The 14,895-nt window shown below is 35.5% G+C and overlaps 1 protein-coding gene across 1 annotated transcript; it reads left to right on the top strand.

The window, feature by feature from the left end:
- Positions 1-1,702: 1,702 nt before the first annotated feature.
- LOC103999142 (uncharacterized) lies at positions 1,703-6,573 on the top strand. Its single transcript, XM_009420801.3, has 6 exons — positions 1,703-2,043; positions 3,279-3,428; positions 3,693-3,951; positions 4,208-4,426; positions 5,437-5,579; positions 6,052-6,573. Exons 1-6 carry the CDS (start codon positions 1,765-1,767, stop codon positions 6,349-6,351), a joined length of 1,350 nt encoding a protein of 449 aa, XP_009419076.2. The 5' UTR covers positions 1,703-1,764; the 3' UTR covers positions 6,352-6,573.
- The last annotated feature ends 8,322 nt before the right edge of the window (positions 6,574-14,895 follow it).

Genomic DNA, 14,895 nt, shown 5'->3' with positions numbered 1-14,895 from the left:
AGTTCTATAATACTTAATTCATGCAAAAATGCTTTTACACCTCTCAATACTTAATTCACTCACACTATATCTCTCATTAAAAGAAAATTTATTTTTATCTCTTAATTTTATAAATAAAATAATATATTTATTGATTTTTTTCCGACTCATTATTGGAAAGGATACGAGCAAATAATATCAACTAGAGCAAAGCAAGTGAAGCAATCAACATTGAAATCATCAATATATTATGACATCACTAAAATATCATTAACTAAATTAAGGAATTCATATGGAGTTTTCACCCAAAGAACAGCTGCGTTAATCTCAACATGAATCCTTAGCAATCCCCCTTCTTTTGAATTGGCATAAATGTTTTACTCCTTTTGGATCCTCAGCTTGTTTTTATTGAGTTACCTATTAATACATAGAGTATTGAGGGGTTATATATGTAACATCAATACATATAAGAAATTTTAATAAATAATAATAAAAATAATAAGATTCAGATCTGTATAAAGTAAATAATAAACAAATTTAATAAATTATGATTGTATTTTGAAAATTACATTAGAAATATTGATATATTAAGATAGAACAATAAATTAAAATGTGGATATTGTTAGTCTCATATAGTAATAAAATATTAAGATTCAGATTAGTTGATGGATAAAAGAAAATAATAAATAATTTTTAAAAAATATGATTGTATTTAGAAAGCTGCATTAGAAATTTTTGATATGTTAACATAGAATAATAAATTAAAATATGAATATTATTAGTCTCATATGGAAAGTGGTCTAAGATTTATATTGATATGTATATTAAATTTTCATAAATAGTAATAAAAATATTAAGATTCAGATCAGTTGATGGACACAATGAAACAATAAATAATTTTAACGAATTATGATTGTATTTAGATATATTAATATAGAATAATAAATTAAAATATGAATACTATTAGTCCCATATCGAAAGTGAGGTAAAACTTGTATCGATGTATAATATATTAAATTTTAATACATAGTCATAAAAATATTAATATTCAGATCAATTGATGGATAAAAGTAAATAATAAATAATTTTAACGAATTATGATTGTATTTAGAACGTTGCATTAGAAATTTTAATATTTTAACATAGAATAATGAATTAAAATATGGATATGTGTAAGTTGGATTGCGACTTAATCCAAATAATAAATTGTGTATGGTTGGTAAATGAATAATGCTAAACAAAATTCATAGTCATGCATTTTACATTGATATCGTTACGCATAAGCCCAGTTAGGATCCCATGGCCCATTACACCATCGGCCCATATATAGTTGACTGATGGCAATTAACCCCATATATATATATATATATATATATATATATATATATATATATATATATATATATATATATATATACTGTGTGTCCAATTAGGGCAGCCTGTAACCCTTTGATATCCTTAATCACAGAACTAAGGTAGTGGATAATGATCACATCTCGATCGTCCATTGATCAAATCATCGCATCTCCACCGCTCATCGTTTAATGGTCGGCCAATGGTTGGTCTGGAACATTCTTCGTTGTTGTTTGGCAGCAGAGAAACTTCTGCCCTTCTCCGGCCACCAGTCCGCTCACCATTCTCGATCTATCCACCGATGGATTTGCCACGTGTCGGTCTTCCATCCACCAATTCGGATCCACTTGGCCCAGATAACGTCTTCACCGTAATCGAATCACAACTCGCGAGCAGAGGTCGAGGCGAGAGAGAAGGAGAAAGAGAAGAACGATGGCAGCAGCTGCCGCTGCTACGCTGCATCCCAACACTGCCCTGACGCAGAATTCGCTCTCGTTTCGGAGCCAGAGCCGGCACTCCTTTCTTGGTGGCCTGCCGAAGAATCTGTTCTTGGATCGGAAACCAAGTCGGAGCGGAAGAAAGGGTGCGGCCGGCTTGGTGGTCGCTGCGGCGGGGGAAAACGACGGTGGCTCCGGGAGGTTCTATCTCAACTTCACCGGCTTTCCCTTCCCGCTCGGTCCCTTCCTCAACCGGCGCACCATAAGGACTGAGGTGAGTCTCTTGTCCTCTCATGTACACTCCTCTGTGTGATTAGATTGGACTCTGGAGGACTATGTGTTGGCTTTGAATCTCTGGGTCTGTGTTAAATACCATGTCATCTTTGGATCTTCGATAGATTTAGTGCCTTCTTGGATTGAACCCCTTTCCGAGGACCATAAATTTGCTATGTATTGTATCACTGGTGTGCTGAATCAAGATAAAGTTCTACTATGGCTAATGTAACATGGTATCTTTTCACCATCTCTAATCATTTGGTAACAGGTTCTGGACCATAGACAGAACCTATTTTTCTCCAGTATTGGGCTTGCAAATAATCCCAAGTTATTGAACTCAATAACAATTGGGTCCTGTAATGTTTAGTTTCAAGGATCTCAGCCTGAATGGATTGGAGAAGATTCTCCAATTTCCTAATATTATAATGATCCACTAAATCATGTCTAACGGGAGAAAGCTTGGACCGAGTACTTTAAACTTAATAGTATGGTTACAACACTTATGGAACTTAAAGTGTTTAAATTTGATCTAAGATGACAGCATGCAGTAATTCTGCATTACCTAGGAAAAAAGGAACAAATGTGCATGTCCAATTCAATTGTATTTCTAGAGGTGACATAATGAAGAAAAGAGTTGCTTCAGAGATTATAGTCACACTTCTCAAACTCTTTTAATTATGCCTGATCTATTCAATTACAAGTTCCATTCTCCACCTAAAAATGAGCTGAACAGGAAAGTACAAACCACATTAGCTGCCTCTTTTGTTGTGAGAGTTATAGAGAGAAAAAGCTAGAATGCCAAGTGTTCTGACACCACGTCTTCTTGTGTATAAACATTTGTTTGTTACACACATTCCTACATTTTTCTCTTCCTCCTTCAGAAAACACTCATTCAATGAACCTTCAACTTTTACATGCACAGTGTCCCATTTACTCTAATTCTTGCATGTCATTTTTGAGTTATTACAGGTTAGGTTTGTGTTTCTAACTGCTCTGTATGCACACTTATTATTCAATTGCAATCACATCCTTGTAATGAAAGAAAAATGAAGAGAAGGATGATAAACTCATTTTATACTCTAATCAAGATGCATTTGTTTTCATAGTATAGATTAGCACCTATATATTTGTGCTTCATAAGTATATATGTATCTCTATATAGATGAATGGTTTCTATAAGAGTTATGCTTCTTAGAGAAATATGACTTTGTTGACTATGTTTTATTTTCCAAGGCTGTCAAAGACTGTATATGGCTTTTTGAACAAGAGCAAGCACTGGGTTTCAGTAGTGTCTCAACAAACATTAGGATGACTGTCATCAAATTGAAGTCTGGAGGACTATGGGTTCATGCACCTATTGCGCCAACTAAGGAATGCATTGAGGTTTGTGCATCATACGACTCTCCTCAATCTTTTATTATTTTTGTTGCTGTAGTTTCTTTTTAGGTTCAGTTTTGTTCTGAAATCAAAGTTTAACAATGTTAGACAATTTCTATCTGTTTGTGTTCACCAGATCAAACACTTATTTCCCAGAGTTTCGATTGCTACCCATAGTTTTAATAGATTATTTATTATGTTATTTTAATACGCATGGGTTAGCTAATGAACTTAACATAGATTTTCTATTTCATTTTTTTGCAATCACAGCTCCTAAAAGAGTTGAATGCTCCTGTGGAATACATTATACTCCCAACTTTTGCTTATGAACATAAAATCTTTGTGGGTCCATTTTCAAGGAAGTTCCCACGTGCACAAGTGTGGGTGGCTCCTAGGCAATGGAGTTGGCCAATTAATTTGCCACTTGAATTTTTTGGAATTTTCCGTGCCAAAGCTTTGAGAGATGAGGATACTTCTACTCCATGGGCTGATGAGATCGAACAAAAGACTCTTAGCTCACCTGAAGTAGGTAAAGTCACTATCTTAAGTATATTACTTTCCAAACCTGCATTTCTTTTTATTATATCACTTAATCTGAAAATATATGTTAACTACTAACTCTTGTGATCTTAGTATTCTTGCAAATTTCTAGATATCCTATTGCATCCATGTATTTGCATATCTTATATAATAGTTTATGGTGACCAGAATTATTATACTCTACTTCCTTGATCAGAATAATATTTAGACTGTTTCTTCTGATCATGTGATTTTGCTTCTTATAGGTATTGGTCCCTACGTAGAGGTGGCATTTTATCATAGACGTTCACGAACTTTGCTAGTGACAGATGCTGTCATTTATGTCCCAAGGCAGCCACCAGCATGTATTAGCAAAGACTCTTTGTTAGCATCTGCTAAAAATGGTTTGGCAGTCAAGATCCTCAGCAAAGGAAAAGAAGTTCCTGATGAACCCGTTGTTGATAACAAGTTAAACCGCCAAAAAGGTTAGTACTCATAACACAAAGATAAATGATGTAACTGATCTGTGGAACAAGGGAGAGGAAGTAGGAACCAAAGGGACGATGAATATTACCTTAAGCCACTTAGCTAAAACTGTAAGAAAACAAAGCTCCAAGATTCATCTTTTGACAATGGAATGATTAGAATGAACTTGTCATTATATAGTCCTTCCGTAAGGGAACAAAGTAACAAACAAAAAAGGTAGAAAAGTGAAACAAATTGTCTAAATATTTCTCATTTTTCATATTGTAACAAATTGAACAAGCAAATCCAAATTTATATGTTTGAAGAAGTTATTTTCTAATATTCGATCATCTTCTTTGGAGAGAACTTTGTCATGGTCCTAGATCGAGTATTGTTTTTTGATTCTTCTCTCACATTATAGTCATTGACCATCTACATAGTTATGCTTTTTTGCTATAAAATGTGGTTTCTGTGATAATGCTTCTCATTTTATATACACGTTGCCTCTTCTTGGATAGATTTGTAGCTATTTGTTAATTCTATGTTGAACTATTTATTCTTGATATAACAAAGGTTTCAGATCTTTAAAAAAAAAGATATCTGAGAAGAGCATTCCACAAATAAATAATAGGACACATTTTCATATTCCTGAAATGGAATGTTAATTCAGTGTCAAACTAATTGTGCCTTTCTTTTGATAAAGCAGAATAATTAGTGAACATTAGTAGCTGATGCATCAGAATTTATGCTTTCTACAATATTTGATAGTGGATGGAATGCAAGGCTGTAGAAGCAGCCATTTGGAGAGCAGTTCTAGCTATTAAATTATATTACAGTTGTTATTTACATACATAATGTTGCAGTCATTGAATTTAATATAACAAGCAGAGATTTCTAAATGCTATTATTCATGTGGGCTGCATGATGGATACAATATTTTGCACTTGATGTAGTTATCTTGTGTTTAATCCTTATAATTTTTTCGGGTGACTTGAGTTTTGTAACCTTTATAATGAATTTGTTCTGTCAGGTTGGGAACGGATGGTGCTGCAAATTTTGTTTTTAGGCCCTTCAAATTTGTTGGAACCCACCGCCAGCTTTGCTCAGATGTCGCAGAAGTTGATTGTTTCACCTATTGTTAAGACTTTGGTATTCAGCAAAGTACCAGAAAAGGTGTGTTCTGACAACTAGATGGGTTATTTCTAAAATCTCTAGGTATCAATCAATCTTTTAGGCTGGCATGTGTTCTGGCATCAGTCACTTTTACCAATGAATCTAGGCCTACTCGGACACCTAATCACCTTATAGATTGCATAATGCTGCAGAGGGTAGTAGCTATGAGTTCTTCATGGAAAATACTTCATTATTAGTGAGAGCTCCACCTTTAATTACTGACATCTATTGTGGTCCTTCGAACTAGACAAGGAGCCATGACCTGCTACTGGAAATAATCAGCAAGGTGTCTCTCTCTGTATTTGGCTTGAGAAGCATCTGTTTTTAGCAGCCTCTCTGTTTTCCCTATCCAATTATGCATAAAATAATTTTTAAATTGAAATTAATGAATCTATTTTAATGCTATTGTATATTTTCTCTTCAACAAGCTTTCATCTATAGTGCCATCCTGTTTCCTGTGCATAATTTTCAGGTAAGAGACTGGGTTGATCGGATTGCTAAAGACTGGCCATTCAGACGGATAATTCCTGCCCATTTTGCTGCTCCAATAAATGCCAGTAGGTCAGATTTTTTGGCAGCCTTTGGTTTTCTAGATGAGCTCCTGGGCGATCGCTTCACCACGAGGCCTTCACTGTCTCTTCTCTTTGCATCGGTTATGGGAAAGGCAGCTAGTTACTTTCCACCGGATGATATGAAGACCTTGTCATCCCTTGATCAGTTCTTGGTCTCAGTTGGTGTTGTGAAGAAGACTGTTTCTGGAAGAAAACAGTAATAGTAGGAAAAACTTGTACATTCCCATCTGGCCCCTCAACCCTTCAGTATAGCCAACTGTTTCTTTAGAGTACCAGATCATACAATTACCTTAGCACATATGAAAAGAAGAAAAAAAAAAAAATGAAGGCTGCTTAAATAAAGTTCTATCGTCAGCGGAAATTCTACTATTGTAACGTCCACTGTTTTTTTTCCTGAATATAATGATATTTAAATTAAAGAACTACTGTCTCGTGTGTAATTCCATAAAAAATATGATCTAGTATGTAACTAACTATTGTTTCCATGTATACCATACTAATAATGCAACATATGTTGTTAATCTTGTTCTATACTTATATCAAAATAAAAATTATACGTAGCATATTTTGTAGTAAATTATATTTTCTAGGTGCAAATTTTCTTCATATCCAAATCTCGACCGGTCGATGAATAGAAGTTTAAATTTTACATCTTGATATTGAGGATTCTTGGAACTCTGTGGCATCACTGAGCAGATATGACACATGTGGCACTGTGTGCTAATGTGATCTTAGTGACATGCTGTGTGATCCTACTTGATACTGCTTTGTCCTCTCTATTTCATTACATGGAATTTTCTGTGTTATCATAAGGATGTGCAGCACCTGATTCACAATTTTCCAGTAACAGGAAGAATTTGGGAAAGCCTCTTACAGTTGTGCAAAAGGTTACATAAACCTGTCTCTGGAACAAGATTTAAAATGGTTTCATCATCAATATAGAGGAAATACTTATTTTATCAGTCTGTGTATACATCATCTGTGGGTTGAGAAGAACAACAGGCCATTAAGGAAGCACATTTGTTGATAGGAGATGTATCAAAGGGGAATTATTGATGCAGTTAGAGGCAGGTTTTCAGTTTTGGTGAATGTTGAGGATAAATATACCAGCAGAGAAATGCTTGAATATCAACATTATGGAAGGAGGGATTTTAGAGACAGGCTGATTAATGGTACCCTTTGATCAAATTTCCAAACCCATGATTAGTAACAATTCTCATCATTCATAAGATTTATTTTGTTCTTGACTATTTTGATTGTCTTTCAAGTGCATATATAGAGTTTACACTTATATTACAGGCATACATAAAAGATACATATAGTACATAATCTTAATATTTTTAATAAAAATATTAAAGAATTTGAATTATCTTGATTTATTTATTGTATGTCTCCCTGAGATTATGTGTATGCAGTTCTGTGTTTTGGTCACTTCAGCTTTAGCAACAAAATTGATGTAAGACATGCCAGAATCTTATAATCAAGATTGGGATTGTTTTTGTTGAAGATGCATACAGACATATCTGTCATCAGGATGAACATTGAACAAAGAAATGCTATAATTCTATAAGGTGGATGTATATTGTTACAGATTTTCTATGCAACCTGCTTATTACATGTTTTCTTCCTACCCAATGCAGCATTGGTGACAGAAGAACTGAAGATGAAACATCAAACATGAGTGAGAACAATGAAGATGGAGCTCAGGGAGGGCACGGTCCGCCGTTGCTGCTGGAGCCATTGGTGCAATCTGAAGCAGTAGAAGATCCACCGGAACCTTTTGGGAGGGACTGGAACATGATGTCCAGATTCACCATCTTCCTAAATCGCATTAAGCTCCGTGCTTCCACCACCGGGGATTGGAAGCTGAAGAGCAGCAAGATGAAGACCATGGCTGTCACTTTGAGCAGGTGAATCCTCGCAGAACTCATTGCCATTGCTGATGTTTCTGGGAAGACCAAAGATCGTATAGGTGGATGAGGAAATCTGATACATAGATGAATGGAAAAGTAAATGTATATATAGACTGTCTCTGGCCTCTATACAGTTCAAATCTCTTGAAGTATTTGACCGGGAATGAAATCACTCGCAGACGTTAAGGAAACATCGAGGCAATGAACTCTTTGACTCGTCTGAATTGAATCCAACTTCTCCTTCCACTGGGTTTGGAAATGCTGCATTAAGAATGGAAGTCAATTCAGCTTTCCAGGTTGATTTTTGGAGCTGTACTGGTGGTACTGATCATCCTCATCCCTTGAAAAATGCTTTGTTGTTTCCTATGACCATCTTCAACATTTTGATATGTGATACACGCATCGGATCATGGAAAATCTCTGAGCTGAATCAGCCATTAGTAGAGCTGAATGTTTATGTTTATGATTCAAAGGAAACTTTGAGTGTGCATCAGTAAAACTTAATATTTTTATGCATGGAAAAGGTCATCTCTTTTTTATTTTACACAAGTTTGATAATTGCCTGGAGATCATAGGAGCCACTAAACAAATTATTTCAGTTGCTATTGTCTAGTTTCAAGAACTATTAATTTGCAATATATTTCCATTAGAATATTTTAAATGCTTCTGAAACAATTATCCTCACAGTATTTGTGACACATAATGGACTCACCACTGCTATAAGATATGCCATAAATTCATGCAGCCATAAAATCTGTCTTCAATCTCCATGAGAAGGAGGACCAGAGGTGTAGAAAAGCAGTGAGAACAAATCCCACTTTAGGGTGAACTAAAATTACTTTCTACTTTGATCACAAAACCAGAAGTTAGGTTCTGAGTCAACTCAAAGAATATATGGTTTTGACAAGTAGAACAAGATGCAAGGATTTTAGCTGGTTGACTGGTCATGAAGTCCAAGAACACCACAACAATTTCTAAGTAAAAGTCTTGAGTTTGAATGTGTGAGATGTCTGAAGCTATACAAATCCAGATGAAGAAACTTCCCCAAGATCTGCTGTTAAGATCCCCATAGTTGATTGGAGAATGCAACACAAGCAGACACCAATTTGGACTTTTGCTGTGGTTGGCCTCCAATCCAAGTTGTATGCTGGGAGATTTTTCTGAGAAAGCTTCTTGAAGTTACTAGGAATCATGGCCATGACTAGAATCCTAGTCATCTGAGATAGTCATGCTAAAGACTCAGTGATTGTTGGTGCTGTTCAAACTTCTGCATTTTTCTTTTTTTGCATATAATAAGTAGATTTGTTATTCTCCTATTACTATGTAACACTTAACCAAATGTTAAAATTTGAAGATCTTAGCTGGTTGATAATAAGATTTTAGGATCAAATATCATCTTCACTATTTATTTTTTGAGAAATAATATGATATCTTAAATTCTTCGACAATATCTAGTGTCATTTTTGTGAGCCTATTTTAGTTATGAATTGATAGCAGGATCAATTGCTTGGGTGGATTGGCCTAAAACCGATCTTATCCTAACTCGAATAAGGAAATTAGGTTTTAATAGGAAATATATAATTAGTCGGTCGTTGCCCGCCATGCCAACGCCACGTAACACTAGTGGGAAGAAAAAGACCTAGACAATCCGATACACATTTGCCCACATAGGAGTCAAAGAGACAGTTCAAGTCAGTTATCGAACTGTCTCCCCCGCAAAATATTCCCGAGAGTCCAAAGGGAAGCTCGAGTTTGTTACGAACTGTCTTCTTTGAAAAATATTCATAGAAATATTCTTGAGAGTCTAAGGGCAAGCTCGAGATGATTATGAACTGTCTCATCTCCGAAATATTCATAGGAATATTTTCGAGAGTCCAAGGGGTAACCAAGGTTACAAACCACCTCCTTTACAAAAATCTTTATGAGATATTATGTTTCCTTAAAGTCAAATATAAAAATACACCATCAACTCTGGATGAACTAGACTTAGAGCTAAAGAAATAAACCTCAGTACTTACTTAAACATCGGAGGGATTAGCTCGGGAAGCTCTTCTCGACTTTGATCTTTATGTAGGTAACAACTCGAGAGAAGACACTCTCCACTTTGGATGATTCCACTCATATGAATCAGGACCACATTATGCTGACAAAGATGTCAACGATATTTTTCCCTAACATTTTGGCATTAGAAAGAGGATCTGATGTCACAGGAGCATCCACAAGCTGACCCTGTCAATGAAGACTCGGGTGAGGCTCTACCCTCAACCCATAGCACATTTACTCAAACAAGACAATAGCCACCCTTTCCCCATATAGAGACATCTACCTCGCCACAAGTACTAATGCAACATTAGCATCCATTCAACAACCCTAGACCCTCATCTTCGGGAGTATCGTTGAGCCATCTACTCGTCCCTACTGAGGCATTTTTGAATCTTACTTAGAAAATGCAAGCACTAGCCGCTATGATATAGGTCGTTACCCTGCTTCTACCTCGATTAGACTAATAGGCGATGTCACTACCTCAGCCATCGTCGATAGTTCGACAACCACTAGCATCGGCGTTCGCTAGGGTCCCCCACCCAACAAGTTGCTAGCATCTCAGGGGCATCTAAGGCCTATCGAACCATCGATCGAGGGAGCACCCTGCTCCCCAACCATAGAGTTTAGTAGACTACCCCACCATCGCCTTGCTCCACTCAAATATGAGAGTCACTTAGCTGATTCTCTCACATCTTGGATTTTTTTTTTATCTTTCCATATATTCAGAGCCAAGTAGATAAACATCACTTTATTTATTATTTATAAATATTTATTATAATTCATATATTCATCAAATTACAAGTAGAAAAGTAAACATAGTGATGTTAACTTCAAGAATCATCCAAGTGGCTCTATCTGTCGATAGAGAAAGGTCCGCTCTATAATAGAATCTGATTTAGTACTAGAGAGAGGCTGCTCTAAAAATAAAAAATAAAGAAAACTCAGCAACACTTTGTAGGAACCCCAAAAATCAACTCAAAATAAACATGATCAAAATTCAATCATCCCATTGGCATATATCAAATACCGAAGGAGCACTCCCCCAACAGCATATGGAGAGGCTTTATCCTACGGGATAATTTTGTATTCTCCCAACAGCGGATGGAGACAAACTCATATAGCACTCCTAACAACGGATGAAGTGGTATCCCTCACTCGCCAAAGTAGGGACACATTCCTTCCAACAACGGATGGAGGAACCGTCCAACCGTCACGTCTAAAGGCTCGCTAATCCCCGAAGGGAATTGCCCTACCTGCTCTTGGTAGGGAAATAACATAATCTCACACTGGTATTGTCTATATCGGGATGAAAGAACACATTTAAAACATCTTTTTCAAATATCATCAATATCAAATAATATAAATTAGCCCTCAATTGACTTGATCCCCAATTCAATCGATCCAATTGAACACAATTTACTAGAACTTAACTGAACCAATCTCTAATATTTATTTAACTAGTTTGGAACCACCTTAGACTAGTATAATTTGGATTAGATTAAGCTCAATTTAGGTTAAACTGACTTGAATAAGTCAATCAATTTTGAATTACCTTGAATCGATCTAGACTAATCAAGCTTAGTTCAGTTGAATCAATATTTGGGCTCAAATCCAACAATAATATTGGGCTAGACTAAGTCAGCCCATATACTGGTCACGTGCATTACATATGACTGGGCATGCATCACACCAAGCTAGCTCAGCCTTGGCCCATGGACTGGTCATGTACATTATGACCGCCCATATAGTTGGGCTGGGTTAGCCTACGGGCCAAGGCCTAACCCGTGGGTTGGGCCTGACCTATGAGCAATTTATATCTAATTGGTACCTAATTTCATACCACAACATATATTCACTAACAATTATATAAACAAAAACATAATAACACATTAAAAGATAGATTGAGAGATAAGCTTTAATACAAGAAAATAACTTTCTAAATTCAAATAGAAATCATACTTTTAACACATATATAATTTCAACATATTTTAGTCAAATAAATTTTAAATCATTCAGAATAGCACATTTTAAATTTTAAATCAAAGAATATCAAAATTTTATATAATATATTTTAATCTAATAAAAATTCTTAAAGATATGTTATAATGCTAGGAAATAATATATATTTAATACATAAAATATATAATTTTTTTAACATGTTTAAATCTAAAAATAAAAACCTTAAACAAGGGTAAAAAAAAACTTCAACTAATAGATTTTAATAAAAATTTTGACATTTAAAGAATTGATAATTATTTTTAAACTATAAAAATTTTAAGATTTAAAGAATCAAAATAAAAACTAAAACTTTTATTTTCAAGAAAGGTAGGAAAAACCTACCTCTCGTTAGCAGGGTGTAACTCCTCGTTCCTCCCACTGTTGGGCTCAGCTAGGTGAGGAATGAATGAGAGAAATCTCTCCCCTTAAATAGGAGGAGGTGAGCCTCTATTAAAAAAAAATTATTTTAATTTTTATATTTATTTAATATAAATTATTTCTATTTAATACACTAACAAATATAATATTACCCTATTTAGAATGCTTAATAGTTATTTTCTAATTCGTAGTAGCAAACAAGGAAATAGATTAAGATTTTTCCTAAAGTATAATGGCAAGTAAGGAAAAAAATTAATTTCTAACTTAACTATTTGATTTGATTACATTTCTCCTCTCCTATCGAAAATTTGGTCCCCAAATTTAGTTTACCTTAATAGAATAGATGAGGAAACTACTCTCGCATATCTTCTTCTCTTTCCCATATTACCTCTTGGTCCCCAAAGGTATAATTTTATTCCTTAGAATATGTTCTTTCCTTTCCAAGATCTGGGTTGGTTGTTCTCCAAAAGTGACATCATCTCTTAGTTGTAGAGGTTGATAAGATTTGACATGTGTTAGATCCCTGATATATCTCTGAAGCATAGACACATGAAATACATCATGGATGCTAGCCAAAGCTGGGGGCAAGCCAATCTGTACGCCACAAGCCCGACCTTTTGTAAGATCTTAAATGAGCCAATGAATCTTAGGGCTAATTTTCCCCTTTGACCAAATCTCACAACTCCCTTGGTTGGCGACACTTTTAAGAAGATGTGCTCACCAACTTCGAACTCTAGATCTCTTCGCCTTCGATCTACATAACTTTTCTTACGACTTTGAGCTATTAATAATCTTTGACGTATAATTCGAACATTATCAACATCTTTTTGAATTAATTGAGGTCCTAAAAGCTTTCGTTCTCCTATCCCATCCCAATATACAAGTGATCTGCACTTTATTCCATAAAGAGCTTCAAATGAAACCATCTATATGCTAAAGTGATAACTATTATTATGATAAAACTCAATTAAGTGTAAGTGCATATCCCAACTCTCACCAAAGTCCAAAGCACATGCTCTTAAGAGATCTTCAAGAGTTTATATTGTCCTTTCAGATTAGCCATCAATTTGGGGGTAAAAAGCTGTACTAAACTTTAACTACATGCCCAAAGATTTTTGTAGACTTCCCAAAAACTTAGAGGTGAACCTTGGATCTCTATCTGAGATAATACTAACTAACACCCCATGATATCAAATAATCTCCTTAATATATAAGCTTATCAGTTTATCCAATGAATACTTCTTGTTAACATGGAGGAAGTGAGTAGATTTAGTAAGTCTGTCTACTACTATCTAAATTCTATCATATCCTTTTGCAGTCTTGGGTAATCCTATCACAAAATCCATAGTGATTTGTTCTCACTTCCATTTAGGAATCGAAATCCTTTGTAATTTTCCCGCAGGTAATCGATGTTCTACCTTCACTTGTTGGCATATCAGACATTTAGAAACAAACTATGCTATATCTCTCTTCATACCACACCACAAGTAGTTTTGGCATAAATCTCGATATATCTTAGTAGTCTCGGGATGGATATTAAATTTCAATCTATGTGCCTCTTCCAATAATTGCATCTTTACTGGATGGCTTTCAGGAACACAAAGTCGGTTGTGGAATGTAATAGAACCATCTTCGATTTGGAGGAATTCAAGTTTAGATCCTTGAGCTATCTCCTTAACTATCATATGAAGGAATGTATCTTCTGTTAGGAAAATCTTTAGGGGCGACATCACATACGCAACAAAAGAATAAGAAAACAAAATCCCCGATTCCTAAAGAGATGTTCGTTATCGTGCAAAGATTAGTGCGCAAAATCCACGAAACTGAAAAACTGCGTATATAATAGATTGTGATACCTAGGGAGATCGTATATCCCTATTTTCTTGCAGATCCTTAGGAGAGGGTGAAGGAGGTCAAGCGTCCTCCTCTCTAGCGGTGATCCACACAGCAGGGCTACGACGATCCTCCTCAAAATTCTAGGCCTGCTCTGAGGTGGAGAGGGGAAGGAGAATAGGAGAGGCAAACAAAGGCTTTAGCCTATGAGGCTCTGATTCCCTCCTATTTATAGAGGTCCTTTGTCAAACCCTAATGGATCCTCGCCCAGTGGGTATTGGATCTACATCCAATAACCCAAGCCTTTTAGATTAGTGGATCTCTATCCAATAATCTCTCATGGGCTCTTATTGGATCTCGTTCATAGGATCCAATAATTCAGGGGCTTATTGGATATCCAATAAGACAAGGGTTCCGTCGGATATCTCATATCCGAACCTCTACTCATCGCAATGCCTACCATATGTGTGTGACCCTCTAGGCCCAATATCGAGCTGGTCGTGAGTCATACCTGTCAGAACTCCTTCTAACTCAGTGAATTATTATCTCTGTAATAATTCACTTGACTTATCGACTACG

This window comes from Musa acuminata, chromosome BXJ2-9 (genome assembly GCF_036884655.1).
Source record: "Musa acuminata AAA Group cultivar baxijiao chromosome BXJ2-9, Cavendish_Baxijiao_AAA, whole genome shotgun sequence".
In the NCBI taxonomy this organism is placed as follows: Eukaryota; Viridiplantae; Streptophyta; class Magnoliopsida; order Zingiberales; family Musaceae; genus Musa; species Musa acuminata.
Note: the sequence above shows the minus strand (reverse complement) of the source record. Positions and strands in the feature narration are given on the sequence as shown.